Source organism: Argopecten irradians, chromosome 1, assembly GCF_041381155.1.
Source record: "Argopecten irradians isolate NY chromosome 1, Ai_NY, whole genome shotgun sequence".
NCBI lineage: Eukaryota > Metazoa > Mollusca > Bivalvia > Pectinida > Pectinidae > Argopecten > Argopecten irradians.
Window position 1 is genome coordinate 29,851,488 of NC_091134.1, and position 21,249 is coordinate 29,872,736.

General features: G+C 33.7%; 1 protein-coding gene across 1 annotated transcript; it reads right to left on the reverse strand.

Moving 5' to 3' along the window:
* Positions 1-1,955: 1,955 nt before the first annotated feature.
* On the reverse strand, positions 1,956-15,731 carry LOC138323457 (allograft inflammatory factor 1-like). Its single transcript, XM_069268088.1, has 6 exons — positions 15,568-15,731; positions 6,791-6,852; positions 6,399-6,465; positions 4,884-4,925; positions 4,348-4,510; positions 1,956-2,449 (listed from the first exon to the last, which is right to left on the reverse strand). The coding sequence occupies exons 1-6, from the start codon at positions 15,608-15,610 to the stop codon at positions 2,365-2,367; spliced, it is 462 nt and encodes a 153-aa protein (XP_069124189.1). The 5' UTR covers positions 15,611-15,731; the 3' UTR covers positions 1,956-2,364.
* Positions 15,732-21,249: the final 5,518 nt, after the last annotated feature.

Consider the following 21,249-nt stretch of genomic DNA (forward strand, 5'->3'; position numbering starts at 1 on the left):
CCTGTGTTGTAGCCATATTGCACATGGCCAATACTTGTTACCCTGTGTTGTAGCCCGTAATAATTTGGTAAGATTACACATGGCCAATACTTGTTAACCTGTGTTCTAGCCATATTGCACATGGCCAATACTTGTTACCCTGTGTTGTAGCCCGTAATAATACAGCAATATTACACATGGCCAATACTTGTTAACCTGTGTTGCAGCCATTTTGCACATGGCCAATACTTGTTACCCTGTGTTGTAGCCCGTAATAATTCGGTAAGATTACACATGGCCAATACTTGTTGCCCTGTGTTGTAGCCCGTGATAATTCGGTAAGATTACACATGGCCAATACTTGTTACCCTGTGTTGTAGCCCGTGATAATTCGGTAAGATTACACATGACCAATACTTGTTGCCCTGTGTTGTAGCCAGATTGCACATGGCCAATACTTGTGTTGGCCTGTGTTGTAGCCCGTGATAATTCGGTTGACTCGCCTTAATCACATTGATTTCTTCGAATACGACTTTCTGTCCGGCACTTCAATTTTGCTGAGCGGGTATAGATGTTAGCAGATCCATGTCTATGCGTTCATTTATCTCTTAGTGTCAAATTGATCTCCACTGAAATCATATACAAAGAATAGTCGTTTGTTTGGACGATATTATAATTGAATAAGAACATATCACTACTAGGATATAAATGATTTTTGCTTTGTTAGGCCCATGGTTTCATTCCATGTGATGTAATGATTCAGTCACTCAGCTTTCACCTATCCGGCCGGGGTTGGATCCTCGACATGTTAAAAGGTCAGGGGTCACTTACACTATCACGTTGTTTTGTTGGGGTTTTTACGGCCACCCCGCTTTCTTCCAACTTTAAGACCCCTCGCGCACTTACATCCGGATAACAGAAAATGATTTGTATAAGTTATATAACTTTTTCACAATCGATGTGATAAAGTTTCTAGTATATCAGTATACATGTATTTCCTTCTCTTATTTGACTAAAATAAAACATATAGTGTTTCCGAGGTCGTTTAGTCCGCCGGCCCATCTGGTGCTATTCTCTTTGTATTTGTTCAGGAACCTCAGTATATTCTGAATTTGCGTTTGTCATTATTGGAGGTTTTATCATCGCCTAGCCTTGTATACTCGTCGGGATATTAATTCAACAGCCATGTAGAAATAGAACGCAAAAAAACGTATGTAGCATTGTCTTTTGTATCATCGTTGCGCAGAGAAAACAAAATCCAAAAATCCGTTAGAAAGCTGTTAGTTCAAACATGTCCTTTAAATCTAATGATATTGATTAGAAAAGACAATAGCTAGTTTAGAATGTCCTATTTACCACGGATTATGTAAATCAGTCGCCCTTGTTTCCAGGCTTGAAATGACTTTGTTGTGGTGATGTGTGTCCAGGTTGTGCTGGTACAGCCCGTTGTAGTATTGCGTGGTTTGTGGTTGGACCCGCCTGGGGAAGGGCCTCACCATGATAGCGATATAAATGTATCTCTTTCCATTTTTTATCTATTAATGATTGATCATAAAGAAAATCGGTGGATATCCAACACTTCATCGACTATTTCCCAGTGATATTTCTATCTAACTTGGTACATGTTTTATATATAGATCATGTAAGATTTATATCCACCTTATTTCAATATGTCGGATGACTATAGAAGTTTATTTCTCATCTGAACATTACAACAACATATCTTCAAACCATAATTTTTTACAATGTTATTATCACTCACATCTTTCCTTTTATTACGGTTTCGTGCCAGAACTTTTAAAAAGTTCAGATACAATTGATTTTAATATTTGTACGTCTAAAACGAAAACGAAACCATTTTAAGAACGTGTTCAGTCTTGCGAAATCTGGAATTCCCTATTTTATCAAAATCCAGCAAACTTAGTAAGATCAACGGTTCATCCGATGCTTAACTGAGGTAGGAAAAACAAAGTGTATCTGTATAGATAATTGCACTTTATTATGTTTTTCGACGAACATCATTATATATGTACCATAGCAATTAAAGTATAATTTCAGTAGAAATAATGACATTATCATCTAAATGTATCGTGTGTGCGATAACTAATATAAACGATGAAATAGTTATTGCATTACGGATAGTTATCATACTAACTTAGTATACGGATAAAACGTAAAAATGTAAACATGGCGTTATATGACAATTTAATTGAAATGGAGTATGATATTGAAAGATAATGGTGAAAAATAACATATTACGAAATTACAATCGCGCTAAAAAAAACACACGTTCTTTCATTCCTTGTCTCCCATCTACATTACATCCACACATTCAAACACAATCACGCTGTTGACCCTCATTATATCCTAAGTATTGGATTCAGTTCACGGAAGACTGCTCAGATCCCGCTTGGGAGGGGGTCCAGATGGTCTTTCTTTCTCCCTCATCTTTTCCTCAAACATCAGGATTCTGTCAGAATGTAATATATCTAAATATCAGCTTTGGGACTAGAAATAATTATATTTTATAGAGATTTCACACTCGTGGCAATAGTAAGGTAGTGATAATTAATATTCTGTATCAATGTCGGCTAGGAAACGCTAATCTAACGTAGATGATACAGAATATAACACATTATATAACTTACAAAGGATACTAGGTAACAGATTGATAGAATGGGAACTCTTCCAGGTATTGGTAAGATTGCGCATATAAAAGGGGAGGTAACTCTTAAAACTTTACCTTGTGCTTCCATGATTTATTATTAAGGATGTACACCTCTGAGAAGTCAAAATTTTCTTGTATTAAACTTTTTTTCTCATATAGATTTTTGGAAATAGGAGTTCATACCATACAAGAAAATGGAAGAAAACACATATGTCGGTGTGCTTGTTTTAGAGCTATTGTCACTCAAAGATACCAAGTTGACAAAATCTTAGATTTTTTGGGATTTGCCGTTCTGACCATATACACAAGAGTTTAAAGCTATAATTTCCTAATGAGATGTTTGATATGTATGGAAGTTTGAAGAATTTATTTTCCTGTAGTCTCCTTTAAAAATATACAAGTTTTGATTAATAAGGCTCATATTTTTTCTCAGAATAACATATGCTACCCCTACCGCTTAATTTTGAGCTACAAAATACACCATTTTCAGCCATTTTTGCCAAATTTAACCCTTTATAGAAACAGTTGTGGTTTTAAACTTTTGTTAATATTTTCCATATCAATAGGGCATGGGTTGTTCTTTCTAAATGAGGCAGAAAAATGGGGGGTCAGTGTGCTTACTTTTTTGTCCCATTTGAATATGTGTTATTTTTCAGTATTTTAGAGTAAAAAATATAAGTGCTCAAATTACCATTAAATGTAAAAATAAAGTGACAAAAGCGTATCACTTCACACAATAATGCTCAATATTTTAATAACCACGAACCTAGTAAAGATTAACAGCAAAAATTAGCTCGTTACAGCTAAAAATGCTGGTGCAGTGATGATTTAAGTAAAAACAATTTCAGTAAAAAATGGTTAAACTATGGCTCTACTCAAAGAGGAAAAAGACACAATTTCAAAATGGCCGCCAAATGGGCCATTTCTTAAAATCTCTGTATGAAAAAATCTACTGAAAATAGAAATGTAATTTTTTGACAAAATTTGCATCTGGCAACTTGCAACAGATATTGATAAAATATATTTGAAAATCTCATAACTTCTTTGATCTTTGTCGAAACGAGACTTCAACGGGACTGAAACCTCAGAAGAATACATCCTTAAGCCATTTTATCAATAAAATTTGTTGGAATGAAAAATGTCCACATTTCAGCAAAACCAATTTTAAATCATCAATAGTTTATATTGAGATAAAATATATTTTCCGTCTTAGTTATTTTTGGTCCTGAATATTAAAGATGCTCCACCGCCGACAGAGCATAAATGATATTTATCACTTGAACAATAATTGGTGTTTAATCGTGTATATATATGTCTAATTAACATAAAAATAATATAAAATAATATATTTTGCCTTTGGTGCATGAGCAATCAGTACTTCATTCCATACAGAATATAGTTCCACTGATTTTTTCGGGATGCAATTAATTATTTTTCATATTTTTAACTTGAAGTAAAATTAGAAGCTCAAACTTCTAAATGGTGGTAATGGTGTAAAGTAAGTAACTTTGGTAACAGAAGAAAAATACTAAATCGTCTGATCCTATTTTTGATAGTGAAAAATTATCATTTGTCAGCGGTGGAGTATCTTTAATGGAATACTGTTTCAGAAGAAAAAATGATCATTTTAAGTTCTTTATCATATTCATACTAGCTCAATCTTAACATTTCCATCGACAGGATTCTAACTAAAAACTCACAGTTTGAGGACTGTAGACTTTCCTCCTAACATCATATCAAGAAACTCCCTGTAAAGGATAGTTCCCGAGCCTGTCGTGTCCACCTCGGCAATCATCTTCTTCAGCTCCAGATGTGTCTTAGCACAATCGAGTTTCTCCATCATCTGTTTCAATTCCATGATATCTGGTAAAACGGGAAAATATACTTAAGTCTAACGACACAATTTGTTTGGAGAAATGAAGAGTTCCAAAACAAACGGTTTCTCCTCCTGAGTTTTTGTCCATATCTGTTAGGTTTTTGTGTATCCTTTGATCTTATTTCTATTTTATATTTGTCCTAAATAGTATGCTGTAATTCATGATATTTTTATCCAACCTCTTTATCAGTCTAATGATCAAACATATATTACAATATGCAGTACTAATAATCCTTTCTGTCAGAATGAGCCAACATTTATAAACAACTTCTCATATATGTGAGCAACTGCGACTAAGACATTTGTTTATCGACATTATAAGTTACTTTACTAAATAGTGCAATTTTCCTCGATTCTTACCAATATCCCCAGAGTTGTCCAAGTCAAACTCCATGAACTGATCTGTTGAGAAAATGATACGCATAATGTATACTCAAATAAAACACATATATAGTGTATAACAAAATTTATTACATCCATCTAAACTCTATGCCACTTGAAAATCGTGAAGAAAGACTATGTAAAATTTAATAATTCTGGCTTTACTATCCTGACACTTGTTTTAGAACCTATTAACACCAGTCAAAAATAAATTAGTTGTATATGTTTAGTAATCTAGAAAACAAAAGAACGAAACATGATTTCAGGAGAAACATCCTCGATATTTCAGGGGTTACTATCTCATTGTAAATCTGAAGGCAGTTCAGGAGAAGAAAAACAAACTAATCTATCACAGGTCTTCAGATAATTAGGTAGTTTAAGTTTTGACATACATCAAGGCTTATTTCTTTTGGAATTATTTGAAAATTCTTTTGGTTTTTTTCACTGCTCTTCCTAAAGATGTAATTTTTACAAATGCAATTTTAAGAACAGTACTATTGTATACAGCAGTTAATGATGTCATCAAAATCTTCGCAACTCTCTGGTCAATAACTTCATTATCCAAGTTATCCATCTGTGTGAAAAAGGGTCTTAATTCACTTACATACAATAATCCAACAATGCATACATTCATATAAAACCAAAATCGCTATCAACATGCAGTCTTCCCGCTACAAGCCATACAGTACCTTGTCTAAAGGTGCTGTTTATAATCGATGTTAAATTTGTTTTCTAAAATTTGAATGCTTTCTATGAGAAGTACTTTAAATTAAAGCATAATCAAATGAAGGAAATATTTGTAAACTGTAAGTGAAAGATGATCTACGAGTTAATTATTAAAACAATTTGCGAGACTATCGGCCACAGAGAGTACTACTGGCACTGATTCGATCTATTTTCAGGTAATTATAGGTGTCATTTTCGAAAAAGTACAAATCAAAGGATAATGTATATATAAATATATTATATATATTGCGACAACCTTCGTTATAGTGCGAAAGTATCGAAAACTTGACCTTGATCACATGCATACTGTGTTTTCAAAACAAATCTCTCGCTTCGGCGTTCGCAACATCCGGTATTTATACAGTGGACTTCGCCTACTGTGTTTTATAATTCTGGCCACCAAAATATACAGCATTTGTTAAAGGTACACCGTCGACAAATGAGCATGTTTATCTATTGAAAACAGGACCGGACGAATTTACATTTGTCTTCAGTATCACAAGGTACTTACTCTACACCTCTACCACCATTATTGAAAAGTTTGAAATTCTTGTTTCATTTTAGAATAAAGTTATCAAAAATAATTAAATGCAAAAGTAATCCAAGGCACTACGCCCTATATGAAATGGAGTACTAACGGAGAAGACAACAAAAGCAAAACAAATAATTTTATACGTGATATATTAGACATACATATACACAATTAAACATTAAGTATTATCCAAATATAAATTATTGTTTATGCTCTGTCGGTGGTGGAACAGGTACCTTTGTACTTGACGAGTTTCTCGGGCAAATCCTCAATTTCCTGTAATGATTCATCTTCTAAGTACGTCTGTAAATACAAACGAATTATGTCTTAAAACTATAACAGCGTAGGGACGCCATAAGACAAGCAGTTCTTGGTACTAAAATTTCTGTAGATGAATAGTAAATTCCTTACTTAGAAAGGATTTCACTGAGTAGTAGTTACGTAATTCAACAATAATAATCATAAAAGTGTTGTATTTAATTTCTACATGTTATATGCAATTATGCATGTGATATTGATAAGTAAGAGTTTTGATTAATAAACAGTGATCATAAAAGGTGTAAAAGAAACTTCATATTGACATATTTTTAAAGGCAAAATCCTGATTCCGATTTATAAAATCATTAACCTGATTTATTTCTGTTAATTCCTCATTTTGCCTGTTTTTCAGCTGTCCATAGAACTTTCCACCTGCAATTGTAAAATAACACAAATTAGATACAATGCAAAGCAAACATATGTTAGTTTTGTGATATTATACCTACAACTGTATCTAAATTAAGTCTTCCACCGAACCACGCAGGCTATCACACCATCCCCACCAATAGGTACAAAACATACACTACCAGTATTATCAAATTCACAAAACAATAATGTGATAACCAGGATTTGGCTTGAAAAAGAGCATCAGTGAGGTGAATGCTGGGGTTAAGAGGTTAGAAAAAAACTGTCAAAGAGACTGCCTTCTGCAGATATTTTAGAAATTGCTAGAAATCAAATGTGTTATGGATAGATGTCGAGAAAATGACAAGTTGGCACTTAGAAACAATATACTAACAGCTTAGTTTTGGTCTAGATTGTAACATGGATTATTTTGGGAGGGTTTTTTTTTCCAGCGAAATAAGCTTAAATACATAAGAGAGATGAGAGTATTACATAAGGAAAACCTAATGAGGGCGAGTGGTGTAATGTAGAATGTCTTGGATAACACATGAAGAACATCAAACAGTGACAGTGGTGACAGTTGTTATTATCTCTACTGATTGATGTGGTTAGCTGTATGTATTGGCTGATATTCCCGGTCAGATCTTACAAGACGATAGTGTCGAGAGTATATACTTCCGAATATGTACCTGTCATTTAATGACAACAGGCATAATGGTCAGACTATTGTCATGTCAGTAAATATAACAATGTTATACCATTTAGAGTATTACATCGTGACTTTGGCCATTTTGGCTGCGATTTGTTACTGAAATGTCCCATAAGCTGTTACATAATTTGATGAATTCCATATTTTAAAATACAGTGATCAATATCAAATTGTCCAATGTATATATCAGTTTATTGTTTGATTTGTCCAATGTATATATCAGTTTATTGTTTGATTTGTCCAATGTATGTATCAGTATATTGTTTAATTTGTCCAATGTATATATCAGTTTATTGTTTGATGTGTCCAATGTATATATCAGTTTATTGTTTGATGTGTCCAATGTATGTATCAGTTTATTGTTTGATTTGTCCAATGTATGTATCAGTATATTGTTTAATTTGTCCAATGTATATATCAGTTTATTGTTTGATTTGTCCAATGTATGTTACAGTTTATTGTTTGATTTGTCCAATGTATATATCAGTTTATTGTTTGATATATCAGTTTATTGTTTGATTTGTCCAATGTATATATCAGTTTATTGTTTGATTTGTCCAATATATATATCAGTTTATTGTTTGATTTGTCCAATGTATATATCAGTTTTTTGTTTGATTTGTCCAATGTATATATCAGTTTTTTGTTTGATTTGTCCAATGTATATATAAGTTTATTGTTTGATTTATCCAATGTATATATCAGTTTATTGTTTGATTTGTCCAATGTATGTATCAGTTTATTGTTTGATTTGTCCAATGTATATATCAGTTTATTGTTTGATTTGTCCAATGTATATATCAGTTTATTGTTTGATTTGTCCAATGTATGTAACAGTTTATTGTTTGATTTGTCCAATGTATATATCAGTTTATTGTTTGATTTCTCCAATGTATATATCAGTTTATTGTCTTGACCTATCCAATCTATCAGTTTATTATTTTAGCTGTAAGCTTCTAGTAGCATGAGTAGATTTATTTTAATTGATACACTTCTGTCTGGTTATGACCTTTCATCTCTGTCTTGGTTTTCTTGTGTACTAAGTGTACCACTAAAGGGAAAGAAGTACGCTGACCTGTGACCAATCGTAAAATTCGTAAAATCTGGTCCAGAGACATCCTGGTATTAGTCAACTATTGCCCATATATGGCACAAATCGGTCGTCTACATGACAAATGACACTGGCCACTGTTCATCACGCGCTGTGACTCACGTGACAGTTGGATTTCCGGATATAGCAAGACCTACATATGTATTATCGGGAGCTGCGTGTTGATTTATTTGCATATTCTACCGAGTTGTCTTTAAAAGATCAGTGAACAATACCAAGCAAGTGCTGATAAACCCACGTTTAGTATATCTAGATGTTGGCGACTCTACCAAAAGAAAATAGTGCACTGTGTAAAGTGTTCATACAGAAGTTATTTTGTAAATTAAGAACACAATATTGGTGCCTGTGTATATAAAATTGATTTAATGCACACAAACAAGTCATTGTGGATAAGTTCTATATTACGTATCCGAAGTTTACGAATTTTAACATGCATAGAACGTTTCAATAACAGGGAAATTCAGATTTTAGTCATCATATAACAGATATTTTTTAGTACATAATCTTCGGAATTTTCTTTTAAAACGAAAATATTACTAGTATACAGATTCGATTCACATATGTTGAAAACATTTTAAGAACCTACCATACATATTTAACTTTTCAGACTAGTTATATCTCTATTATTTCAAATTAAGTATGATTTCTAACGTTAAATGTTTTTAGAACCTACCATACATTTTCAACTTTTCAGACTAGTTATATCTTTATCGTTTCAAATCAAGTGTGATTTCTAACTTTAAAGAAGTATTAAAACCTACTGAAGACCAAGTACCATGCCTTTATCACTGTAACAACTTAAGGCTTATATCCAGTGGAACCGGAGCGAATTACAGTGTTTGTATCTGTCTGTCTGTTCGTCCGTGCGTCCGTGCGTCGGTCAGTATGTCCGGATAATGGTTTCCAGATACCTTAAGAATGGATCAATGGATTTTGATTAAACTTCATTCAACCGTAGCTTATGATTGAATTTGAAGTCAAAATGTCACCTACAAATGTTGCTGTCACTAAAATTAAATTTTTGGCAAATGTGGGGTTAATTTGAAAACTTATTAATGGACCAACGAATTTTGATGAAATTCATTTCATGACGCCGATAAAATGACTTTATACGAGACATCCCTTGATATTAATGTTGTGATGTATACATTAGAAAATGTTAATGTCAGCAGGGGACGTGTGTTCCATGCAACACTAACTGTAAGCTTGTCATACTTTGTCCTTGTAATGGAAGTAGAAGGTCACGTGCCTTTAGGCCGAGAGAACCGATGATTTTCTGCTATTTTTGCCTGATACATTCTCTCACAATAGATAGGAATATGTAAAATAATCAAAAATAGATATCATAGGATGATATTATAATTGGTATGCATTCCCTAGCAAGTTACACTGAGCAAAACATCGACGCATCGGAAGTTGATTTTGACACACTCACTTTATCAAAATAACCCCTCAGGTAAAATAATCTGTGTGGTGCGTATAAACACTTATTCACTATCTATGTAGCAGATATACACATAGACACCTGCGACAATAATACATCAAGTTTAGAAATATTTGTATCACTTGTATCTCCATTATATAATACTGAATACACTAGGTTCTGGTTAAATAGTTCTGGTTAAAAATCACTCAGTTTTAGCAAGAACTCTTTGGCTTGTGAAAACCATCTGTGGAGGTTTAAATGATTTTACTAATGCAGGATTTCTAGAAGTTTCTTATTCTTTTTTTTTTACCTATACCTGAAATAGCTGAATTGGTAGATTTACATAGTAAGTGACATAATGATAATAGGGACGCTTACTCTACTAGACACCTGGTCGTAATTCTCCATAATCTAAACTTTTGGGATTTGATCACCGGTCGTATCAACTAACAATCACGTAAACGAGGGAGACTGTTTTGAGCAGACGAACAGGCTATATAATATTTTAGAAATCCTTATTTTTGGAAAGTTTAAGTTGTGATGTAACAGTATACAATTGTTTCAGATGTGTTCAGGTAGCAGTCAAATAGCAGGGAAGACATAGGACTTCACGGTTTCCCCGTTACCGTGGGTCAACGATTAAAGTGTTCCCGAATTACCAATGAAAACAAGCGATTTATTACCTGACTCTCTATGTAAACAAGCTTACAGTAAGTGTTGCAAACAGCACACGTCTCTACCGTCAAGTAGAGTTTCTGATATATGGCAAGTTATTATTGCTTAGTTATCCTATCATTGTACACAGTTATCGTCCGGAAACTATCATTTTGTGAAACAATCTATTTTTAGTAATGAAGCGGGATTGGACTGGGTGGATCATCGGTGACCAGGTAGCGCAGTCGGTAGAGCATTCCGCTAGTGTTCGGGGGGTCCCGGTTTCGAATCCCGGTCTGACCGCTACATTTTCTTCTCTCCTGTTACAAAATTGACGCCCAACTAAATAACCCACGGTGGTGGTGTTTGGAAGGCTCAGTCGGTAGAGCACTCAAAGTGACCTTTGTGTAGTTGAGCTTTTGACCCCCAATAAAATCCCAAGCTGTGTTCTAAACTTTTTAAATAATCTATTTTTAGTAACATTGACCTTTTGTTTGACCTTTTGGCCCCTAATTCAATCCCACTCTCTATTTTCCCATATGCTACCAGTGTGTGAAGTTTGATCAAAATCCATCTATTGGTTCTCAAGTTATCATCTGGAAACCACATCCGGACAGATAGACAGACAGACAGATAGACGGGAAGAAACACTATAGTCCCCTCCGATTTCACCGGCAGGGACTAATAATGCCGGTATTAAATGCAACAAAAATCTGTGTCGATTGAATTGGGAAACGACTCTATGCACACCTGTCGATATATCAAGCAATAGCAGTATTCACATGATATGTTCATGACAACATTCAAACATAGTTCAAGGCCTAATGATAAATAGATAGTCAGGTGACAATAACCCGGGCCCAGTTTCATGGACATTCCTTAACTTTAAACTCCTCAAAGGAAAGCATTACTTAAAGAAGTTAAGGGGGAAATCTCATGAAGGAGCCTTCCTTAAAATCTGTAATGCTTTTCAATGGAGTACTTTAAAGTTAAGGCATTTCTTAAAGTTAAGGAATTCCTTAAAGTTAAGGAATTTTGGTGAAACTGGGCCCAGATGGTTGACCTTAGAAGGAAGAAATTCTGTCCTCCAAGGATGTGAACAAAGAAAACATCCTTCTGGATCTATAGTGGCAGTCATTAGGTAAGCAAGGCAAGGGGAAGGTGCGGGAGACATCTCTTTGATGTCACTAACACTGTAAACTGTATAAAGCACACGTTATGCCACACTTATATATACTATACGTCGTACTAAGTGCTTCTACTAGATGTAATATCAAACTCACTAAAGTTCACTTTTAGATGTAAACCACTACACATCATGTAATTTCCGAAATCATATAAATAATTTTATTGAATAATTACTCATCTCGATCCTTTTGTCTTGACTTTAAAAGCCAAACTTAAGTAATTTTCCTCAAATATTAAAGTGAAAAGTCAACCTTAACACTGATTTCATATAGAGTATTCATGTGATATTGGCAGATATCAGCAATGCTAAGGAAAGCATGAGTATTGTGACAACATCAGTTGTAATTCGCTATCTGTAAACATATCTCCATATATAAGACTGTTGACAAACCGCAGTCACTACCCGTAGCTTTGTGTTGTAGTATTGTGACCTTCTTGAAAATCTATATGCTTAAATTGTTTGCATCAAGTTTGACGTTTTCTCTTTTCAGAATAATACCGCAACAAATCAATTGACCATTTGAAAATCTCTGGGACTTTGACTTAGGGTGACGGAGGTCAGAGTTAGTCGCTTCATTTCCGCGGATTTTCCACTGATCTCATGAACCGTCAAGGTCAATTAAAGATGAACACTAGTACTTAATTGGCTCCATTTTAACTTTTCTAGAATAAAATTGCACGTTCGTGGTACCTAATGCCTCAAAGTTCCTTAATTTAGTCATTAGTCTTAACGCCAAACATTCCTCCTAGAAAAATACATTTCGCACCAAATGTCCAGAAAAGTCTTTTTGATCTAATAGACGCTATAAAACGTTATAAGCACCTGTACTTTTGTGATAAAAGTGAACGATGTTAATGTAAACAGTGACCTGAAAGATCAGTTGGACACAACTCGGACATGTTCTGATGATCTTGGAAATATTTTGTTTGTTAGAAACAGTCTACAATGATCAATGTTCTATGTAAGTCCAGCTATGTGTGAACTGAAGTAAAAGTTTACAATGACTTTTGTTTTCCTTTGATCGGCCCTCGTCTTCCCGAATAAAGTTAAACTTACTGGAGTGGAAACTCGTTAGCGTTTACAGTGATCTCTGGGTGTCCTCGGGCTCTCCAATGGCAGTCTATTTATACCTACCTCAGGTATACATATAAATGTAGACATCCATACCTCTCACCGGATACTTACATGTTTATATACTTTCAAATATACCCCAGCAATACAAATATCCTACTTAATAAAAGGCAATGACTCGAACTCTTTAAAATGGAAATCATTTACATGTAATTGAGAGAGGTTAAAAATATATACTTATACCGTATCTCAGTGGAAAAAACACTATATATTAATACAATCTTATAGCTCAAAGTCAAAGGCTCAATCACAGTCGCAATAGAAATGAAAAATAAAGTCGTGGAGTCTATATATATACAGCAATAAATACAGCAATAACCAAAAAGTGGTATTTTATGTAATTCCTCAGTTGTGACACATGTAAATTTTACACCTGAAATACATCCTCATAACTGTTTAAAATTGACTGCATGTTAAATAAACTTTCGTGTTCATTTCCGTAACACGTTTATCATTGAGTTTTTAAATCTCTTTACTTCTTTATTGTTTGTGCATGATTTGCTTTATCAGCTATGGGGATTTCCATGTTTCTTTACTTCCTTTTTTTAATTGTGCTGGCACACTCGTTTTCAATTGAGTAATCAAATGAAACGAAGAATGGGGGTACTCTAACAATTTGTTTGCGTGATAATGTAATACAAAGCATGAAATCAATTCATTCTAAACTACTGTCGCTTGAGAAAATTGAAATAACACGGAGTAATGTTGTTGCACTGTCAGTCTGTCCAGTTAAGTCTAAACACTACCATGGCCCTGTCTACTCAATGATACCCACTTGTAGTGAGTGTGGGAAGATTTAGGACATTTCAGTATAAATACAATAACAAACGGAAACTCTCTGTTAGCGTTTATTCCTCTTTAGCGTTTATCTGGTGACCGCTGTTGTGGACAGTGGTCAAATGTCCATTATCATAGTGACAGACATATATAGGTGTGTTGGTCTTGTTTTTGACGTTGAGTGGTAGACAGATCTGATCGATTACAGACCTAGATATGTATACATCTCTTATACATTTGACAGTAATATTTATGAAATGTGCTATCGTTAATATCCACATGTCTAAGATTGCGGGATAATATACATTAAACGAGTCTTTCTTTCAGTCTACTTTAAGTTGTTTCAGTCGCCTAATAGCAGCAACACTCCATGCCCTTATTGCTGCTAACGAGTCCAAAAATAGATGTATTATATATTATGATACTGTTTGTTACAAACTAGTCCATTAGACAGATGACCGTAAGGTCGTTATATAATGGCTTATTTTGCTGGGTAAATGTTCCAAACTTAGAGTTTCATGGTTTACGTCCCTCATTTCGCTGTCTCGATATTTTATATCTCTATATTTATTTGGATAAGTGTTCATTAAAGTAAACATTTTGCCCTATGAATGTTTTAACGTTTGATGGTATAACCTTATGTAATATCGATTGCTACACTATGTTTGCTTTTCTGTTTACGCAGCAATGAAAACATCAATCTGAATTACTGGGAATGTATCCCTGACCTGACCGACTAGACTTCTCTGACTTGTAAGTAAATGTCGTTGCTCAGTACAATCATTTAGGAGTTTAGTTACAGTCGATACGCTTTCTTATTCAGTGGAATACTATATATACTACTCTACTTATTCAGTGGAATACTATATATACTACTCTACTTAATCAGTGGAATACTATATATACTACTCTACTTAATCAGTGGAATACTATATATATATACTACTCTACTTAATCAGTGGAATACTATATATACTACTCTACTTAATCAGTGGAATACTATATATACTACTCTACTTATTCAGTGGAATACTATATGTACTACTCTACTTAATCAGTGGAATACTATATGTACTACTCTACTTAATCAGTGGAATACTATATATACTACTCTACTTAATCAGTGGAATACTATATATACTACTCTACTTAATCAGTGGAATACTATATATACTACTCTACTTAATCAGTGGAATACTATATTACTACTCTACTTAATCAGTGGAATACTATATATACTACTCTACTTATTCAGTGGAATACTATATATACTACTCTAACTACCATGGAATGTTTGTAACGTCAGCTTGCTTCAGTGCCCAAGTAGAACATTCACTGTTTACATTTAATGGACGTTTTAAGCTGACATTTAGATTTTCGTATTATTTAAAAAATTGTTAACATTTTATTACTACTTTGAAACACGTTGACTGTGTCATATATGCATAACTTATCAGCGATGTATTGATGTTGAATCTCTCAGCACAAAATTAGAAAGTCTTTCGTCATAATTGCTTTTCTATTAAAACTTTTTGAATAAACGATCGACGTTAAGTAATGTATTTGTTCATTAGGTGAGTTTTGAAAATATATTCTAAAAAGTCTTATCCTTTTCTACACTACCTTTACTTCTATACTTTAGACATTTTCAGATATTTTTATGCGTTTTAATAGCTGCCTAACAATATCACAAACCTGCTGCAAACTGTTTACAACAATTTTTCATTAGCTAGCTTTCTGCTTACCTTGTTTGTTCTTTAGATCAAGTTGACCATTTTGGCCCGGCATGTTGTTGATTTTAATCTAGTCGTACTTTCCCTTATATATACACTGACCTCTACCTCTGATGCTATACAGCTAGTGCAATAAACCGATGTCAAACACACAGACATATATACACACACAAATACACACACAGCATACTTCCTGTTACTATTGGTCATGTGACTACAGTATATATGTACCTGTTTATTTCTTAATCATTTCCAACAGGAAACTTATACTTTTTATTTCTTTTCTTTCAAAAAGGGTTTCTAAGAATTAACGATTTGAGATATAGCTTCATCATGAATTTATGAACTGAGAGTACCTATATAATTTAGTATATCTATCATTATTATCATTACTACCGGGACTAAACGGTAACATCTGGCTGGCTAGCTATTGTTTAAAGTACAATGTATTGTATTTGTACCAATGGAATAAAGATATTAAAGGACACGTGTTCTAATGTATTGAGTTATTTCATTTAAATTCTTCTTTATACACATGAAATATTGTTTTTAAAAAAATTCTCAAAATCAATCCATATCGTAAGACGATTTGGTTACATACACGGTAATTGGCCATACTACTTTACGCTTACAAAGCGTGCAAGATATTTACCTAGACTATGTAGAATCCGTCAAGATTGTTATCATTTTCACAGCGTTTGTAAGACAGATTTTTTTTATATATTCCTAATTATAGGAACATGTTTTGTTTTCTGTATTCCAGAGGCAAGAATCAAAATTTTTAAGGCAATAATGTTTGTTAATATAGGCCTGTCTAATATCCACAGCTCCATAGTTACAAGGATTCGATATGCCAGTCCTAGACTATTAAGTGCTCTATAGTAAGGCCCCAGTCTGAGTATCATACATATACAGCAGTAATTCACATCCAATACACAACACAACATGTTGGAAATTTGAAACGGATCACGGCTGACACTTAGACAGTGTGCTTTCATTTCATAGTAAAAAATATAAAACAATACACATGCATAACTCTACATTACTTAATGATATATTCTTACCAATGCACACGAATAAATCTACGTTACTTTATGACACATTCTTACTTATACTCATGCACACCTCTACATTACTTTATGATATATCCTTACTTATACTCATGCACAAATCTACATTACATTATGATATATCCTTACTTATACTCATACACAACTCTACATTACTTTATGATATATCCTTACTTATACTTATGCACAACTTTACATTACTTTATGATATATTCTTACTTATACTCATGAATAAATCTACATTACATTATGAAATATTCTTACCAATACACATGAATAATCTACATTACATTATGATATATCCTTACTTATACTCATGCACAAATCTACATTACATTATGATGTATCCTTACTTAAACTTATGCACAACTTAACATTACTTTATGATATATTCTTACTTATACTCATGCACAACTCTACATTACTTTATGATATATCCTTACTTATACTCACGCACAAATCTACATTACATTATGATATATTCTTACCAATACACATGAATAATCTACATTACTTTATGATATATCCTTACTTATACTCATGCACAACTCTACATTACTTTATGATATATCCTTACTTATACTCATGCACAACTCTACATTACTTTATGATATATCCTTACTTATACTCATGCACAACTCTACATTACTTTATGATATATCCTTACTTATACTCATGCACAACTCTACATTACTTTATGATATATCCTTACTTATACTCATGCACAACTCTACATTACTTTATTATATATTCTTACTTATACTCATACACAACTTTACATTATATTATGATACATTCTTACTTATATTCATACACAACTTTACATTATATTATGATATATTCTTACTAATACACATGAATAAATCTACAGTATTTCATGATACATTCTAACCATCATGTAAGTAGGTAATTAGTATAACGTGTAACAAAATACATACTGTTTTTACAATTGTTATTGAACCATCCATCTTCATATCGTAAGTATGGCCATGAGTGGAAATAAATTGAGTATTTTGCAGATAGATATGTATTGCGTTACAATGTCAAATATAATGATACATAACATATAGTGTGTTATTGAGCTATTGTTAGGCGAGGATGACTAATATTTCTAACCACAAAATAAATAGAAAGTTCAAAATCAGAAAAAGTTTTGTTCGTTGATATGAAATTAAAATCCTTAACAATATGACATTGATTTGAGCATACTCTTTCCTTTTGTATATATAAAGAGAGCTGCATATGCCCCTCCCCCTGAAACTGGTGCAGTTTTAAGATTAAAGTTATTAGTTAGGTTATACCTAGTATTTAATAGTGGTTTGTCTTTATATTGAAAAAAATGAGAAAATAAATGACCTGGTGACAATACCAAGCTGGACGGACCAGGCACTACTGAATAGTAAGAGTATCGATTTCATCTGACATTTTATATGCAAATTGTGTCTCTATCCCAATATTTGACATATCGACAACAAAACCACTTAATATCACTTATTCAAATCTATAATTATCATAACCTTATTTGGTATTATGATAACACTTACTTGAGTAAGCCACATTGATCGCTCATTTGATATAATTGGTATTTAAATCACATCTTCCTGGATCCTTTGACTTCGTGTTGAAGAATAGTTAAGAACTTTTGATAACTTTAAGTGATATCTAATCGGTTTGCTTCATCGGAAAATGGCACATGTGTGTTTTATGTTATACACAGAAAGGTGGGGAAATTCGAACATCAATGGATCGGGAAAAAATTTCGATCGAATTAACTGAATATTCGAAATAAGTGCTTTCGCATTACACTGCAATGTATATGATAAATACTGATAAATACGCCTTCTTCTTCGATTTACTGCTGACCCACATGCTGCGACGGGTGGATTAGAGGGGTCATTTCATTAATTCTATTCCATAAATACTAAAGGACTTCAAGACGTCCGTCAAAATTTAAAGAAGCAAAAACTATTATTCGACAGAATTCAGGAGCTTAACGCAAAGGCATTGGGTGCATCACCAGTAACGACAGTACAGAAGGTCCCAAATTTACCATCGATCAAAATTTTCAACCTTTTTGATTTTATAAAGGATTGATCCCTTCATCGTATATAACAATTTCCTTATCCTTTTCAGGTTCTCTTATTTCTATTTTTCAAGGTATGTCGCCATCTGGTTTCCATTTCCCAACAAAACATTATTGCAATCAAAAAGTGCAGCAAAGAGCTGCTAAAAGGATTCTAGTCATCAATGATTTACCTCACAAAAACAGTATCTTGGGTCTCCCAACCTTGGAATACAGACGTAAACGCTGCAACATGATTCCCTTGACAGACTTGGTGTTGACTTCCTCATTTGGTAAAGCATTCCGACGTTTTATAACTGTTGGAGAACGAGATTTTGAGGTTTTCAGCCTGACAAGTCTGTTGAAAAGTTTGCCGAGCTATTTTCCCGTGTTTATGCATATGAGAGACTACCGTCATGTTTATCGATAACTTTTTTTTATAGTTGAATCATGTTACAGCGTATTACATTTTATAGCTCAACTATCCTCGATACTCCAGGGGGTTACTATCACTGACTATATTCACCTCTGAAATATATCATACCAAAATTGAATGCAAAATAAAACACAGGAAATTTTGTCCTTTGATGTACTTCAAAAACTTGAATCTAAAGTAACACTGTTATTGAAAAATTTGGTTTGAAGTTGGGTGTCGCTCTCTCTGTAACCATCAAATGAAGTCTCTGGAAGCCTGTAATTGGTCAGATTTTTCTCCTGAACTGCGTCCAGTTTGACCACAAGGTAGTCTAGGAGTGGATATAACGTAGAAAAAGAAAGAGAACTGTCCGTTAAACTGTCTCAGAATTTTTTGTATTTTGGAAGTAATTAAGACACTCTCGAAAGTTATTCTTTTGCATCAGCCTACTTGTGTATTATTTTCATAATTCAATTTGGTATTAGTAGGCCTATATAAATTAGCCTAAGTTCGTTTGAGTCAAAATTACTTGTGTGACCCCAACTCCCGCCTCTTAGACACGTGATTAACTGTTAACACCTGGTAACATGTCGGTCTCCTACTGCTACATAGTTGACCTATTCTAATCATTACTAATATCAGGTATCATTTGTGTGTGTTTCATATGCGTCTGGAAATCGACCACAAGAACGAAGATATAACAATTCATTGCCCTCTCTATATTGTTCATCACTGCACACGTCTGTACCATCCGACTCGTGCACATCCCGACAGCAGCTAAATTACCTAAAAGATTAAAAGGAACCAAATGTGACAATGCCAATGAAAGTACAATTCTCCCAGTACATTTATTATCATATCTTTGTACTATTTAGCATGGCAGTTAACCTTATCTCAATCACATGCAGTATGTGATGCTTCCAATTCTACTGCACCCTCGGAAACCTAGTGTCTAAACTCCACTACGCTCCGTTTATACCCTGGGCTACGATACTAGGGAATTTAATTACGTTTTATGTCTAAATATATCGACCAATTCAGCTTAAGCTTTATATCTAAGATACACTCTTCATGATAAATGGGGGTCGCCATATATTGGTTTTTATCGTTCTCCAAAAGCAGTAAGAAAGCTTCTTTCTGATTGGTCCAAATTCTCGCCAAAAAAAATCCGGGAAATGTCTCGACGCGTATTATTTAGCTCACGATATCAGACCACAGACTGATTAACGTGGCTAAGCGACGATGATCCTACGGTCAACACACACACCTTAATTACAACTTAATCAACCGTGGCACGTCAACGTTCCAGCTAGACCGCAAGATCAACATATTTCATGTCAATATGACGTTACGCTCAGTCGAAATATACTTATATTTTACTGGCTCAAACAGTTAACATACAAGAAATACAATGTTAGGATAAACACCAAGAATGTTTATTTATTAATCAAGAAATCTCCCAAGTAGAACTAAACTTAAACAAAGGCAAAATCCCCATGCATTTTCTGTAGTTGGGCTGTTGAAATATGCAACAACTGGGCACACTTGAATTGTATTTCTATGTCATCGGATAATCTACATTATCACTCAGACTACCCATCCAAGAACTGGCACTGCCCACAATGTATATCCTTCTTAAAGAAAACAAAATTTCCCTGAAGTCTGTGCTATCGTCCAGTCACTAGTACACATGACAAGTATGTTTGTGATAAATGCGATCAATGGATTAATGCTGAATGCTTAAAGTGCATAGTCGGGCAATGAAAACCAGTATAAATGCGTTCATTGGTTTTCCAAAAGTCCTTGCATATCAAAATGACGATCAAATTGTGCCTACTTTGTCCAGTTTAGACCATTGAAATTATGAAAAGCCCCATATAAATTTACCACTGTTCTAAAAATAAATTCTGAAAGCGAGGCTGTGTGGGAATGTCAACACGGATATAGGTAGCCGGGAGGACGTTTTAGGATTCCTTTACTATAAATTAATTTCCTCGCGTGCAGAGCGATTTTGACAGGATATTTTATTTTTCTATTTCATAAGAAATTATACTGGATATATTAACACCATTTTAACCGACTTAAGCCTTCCTTTGCCCGACTATTCACTTTAAAAGTGAACCTTTCATCACCAGAAGGCCATCAAA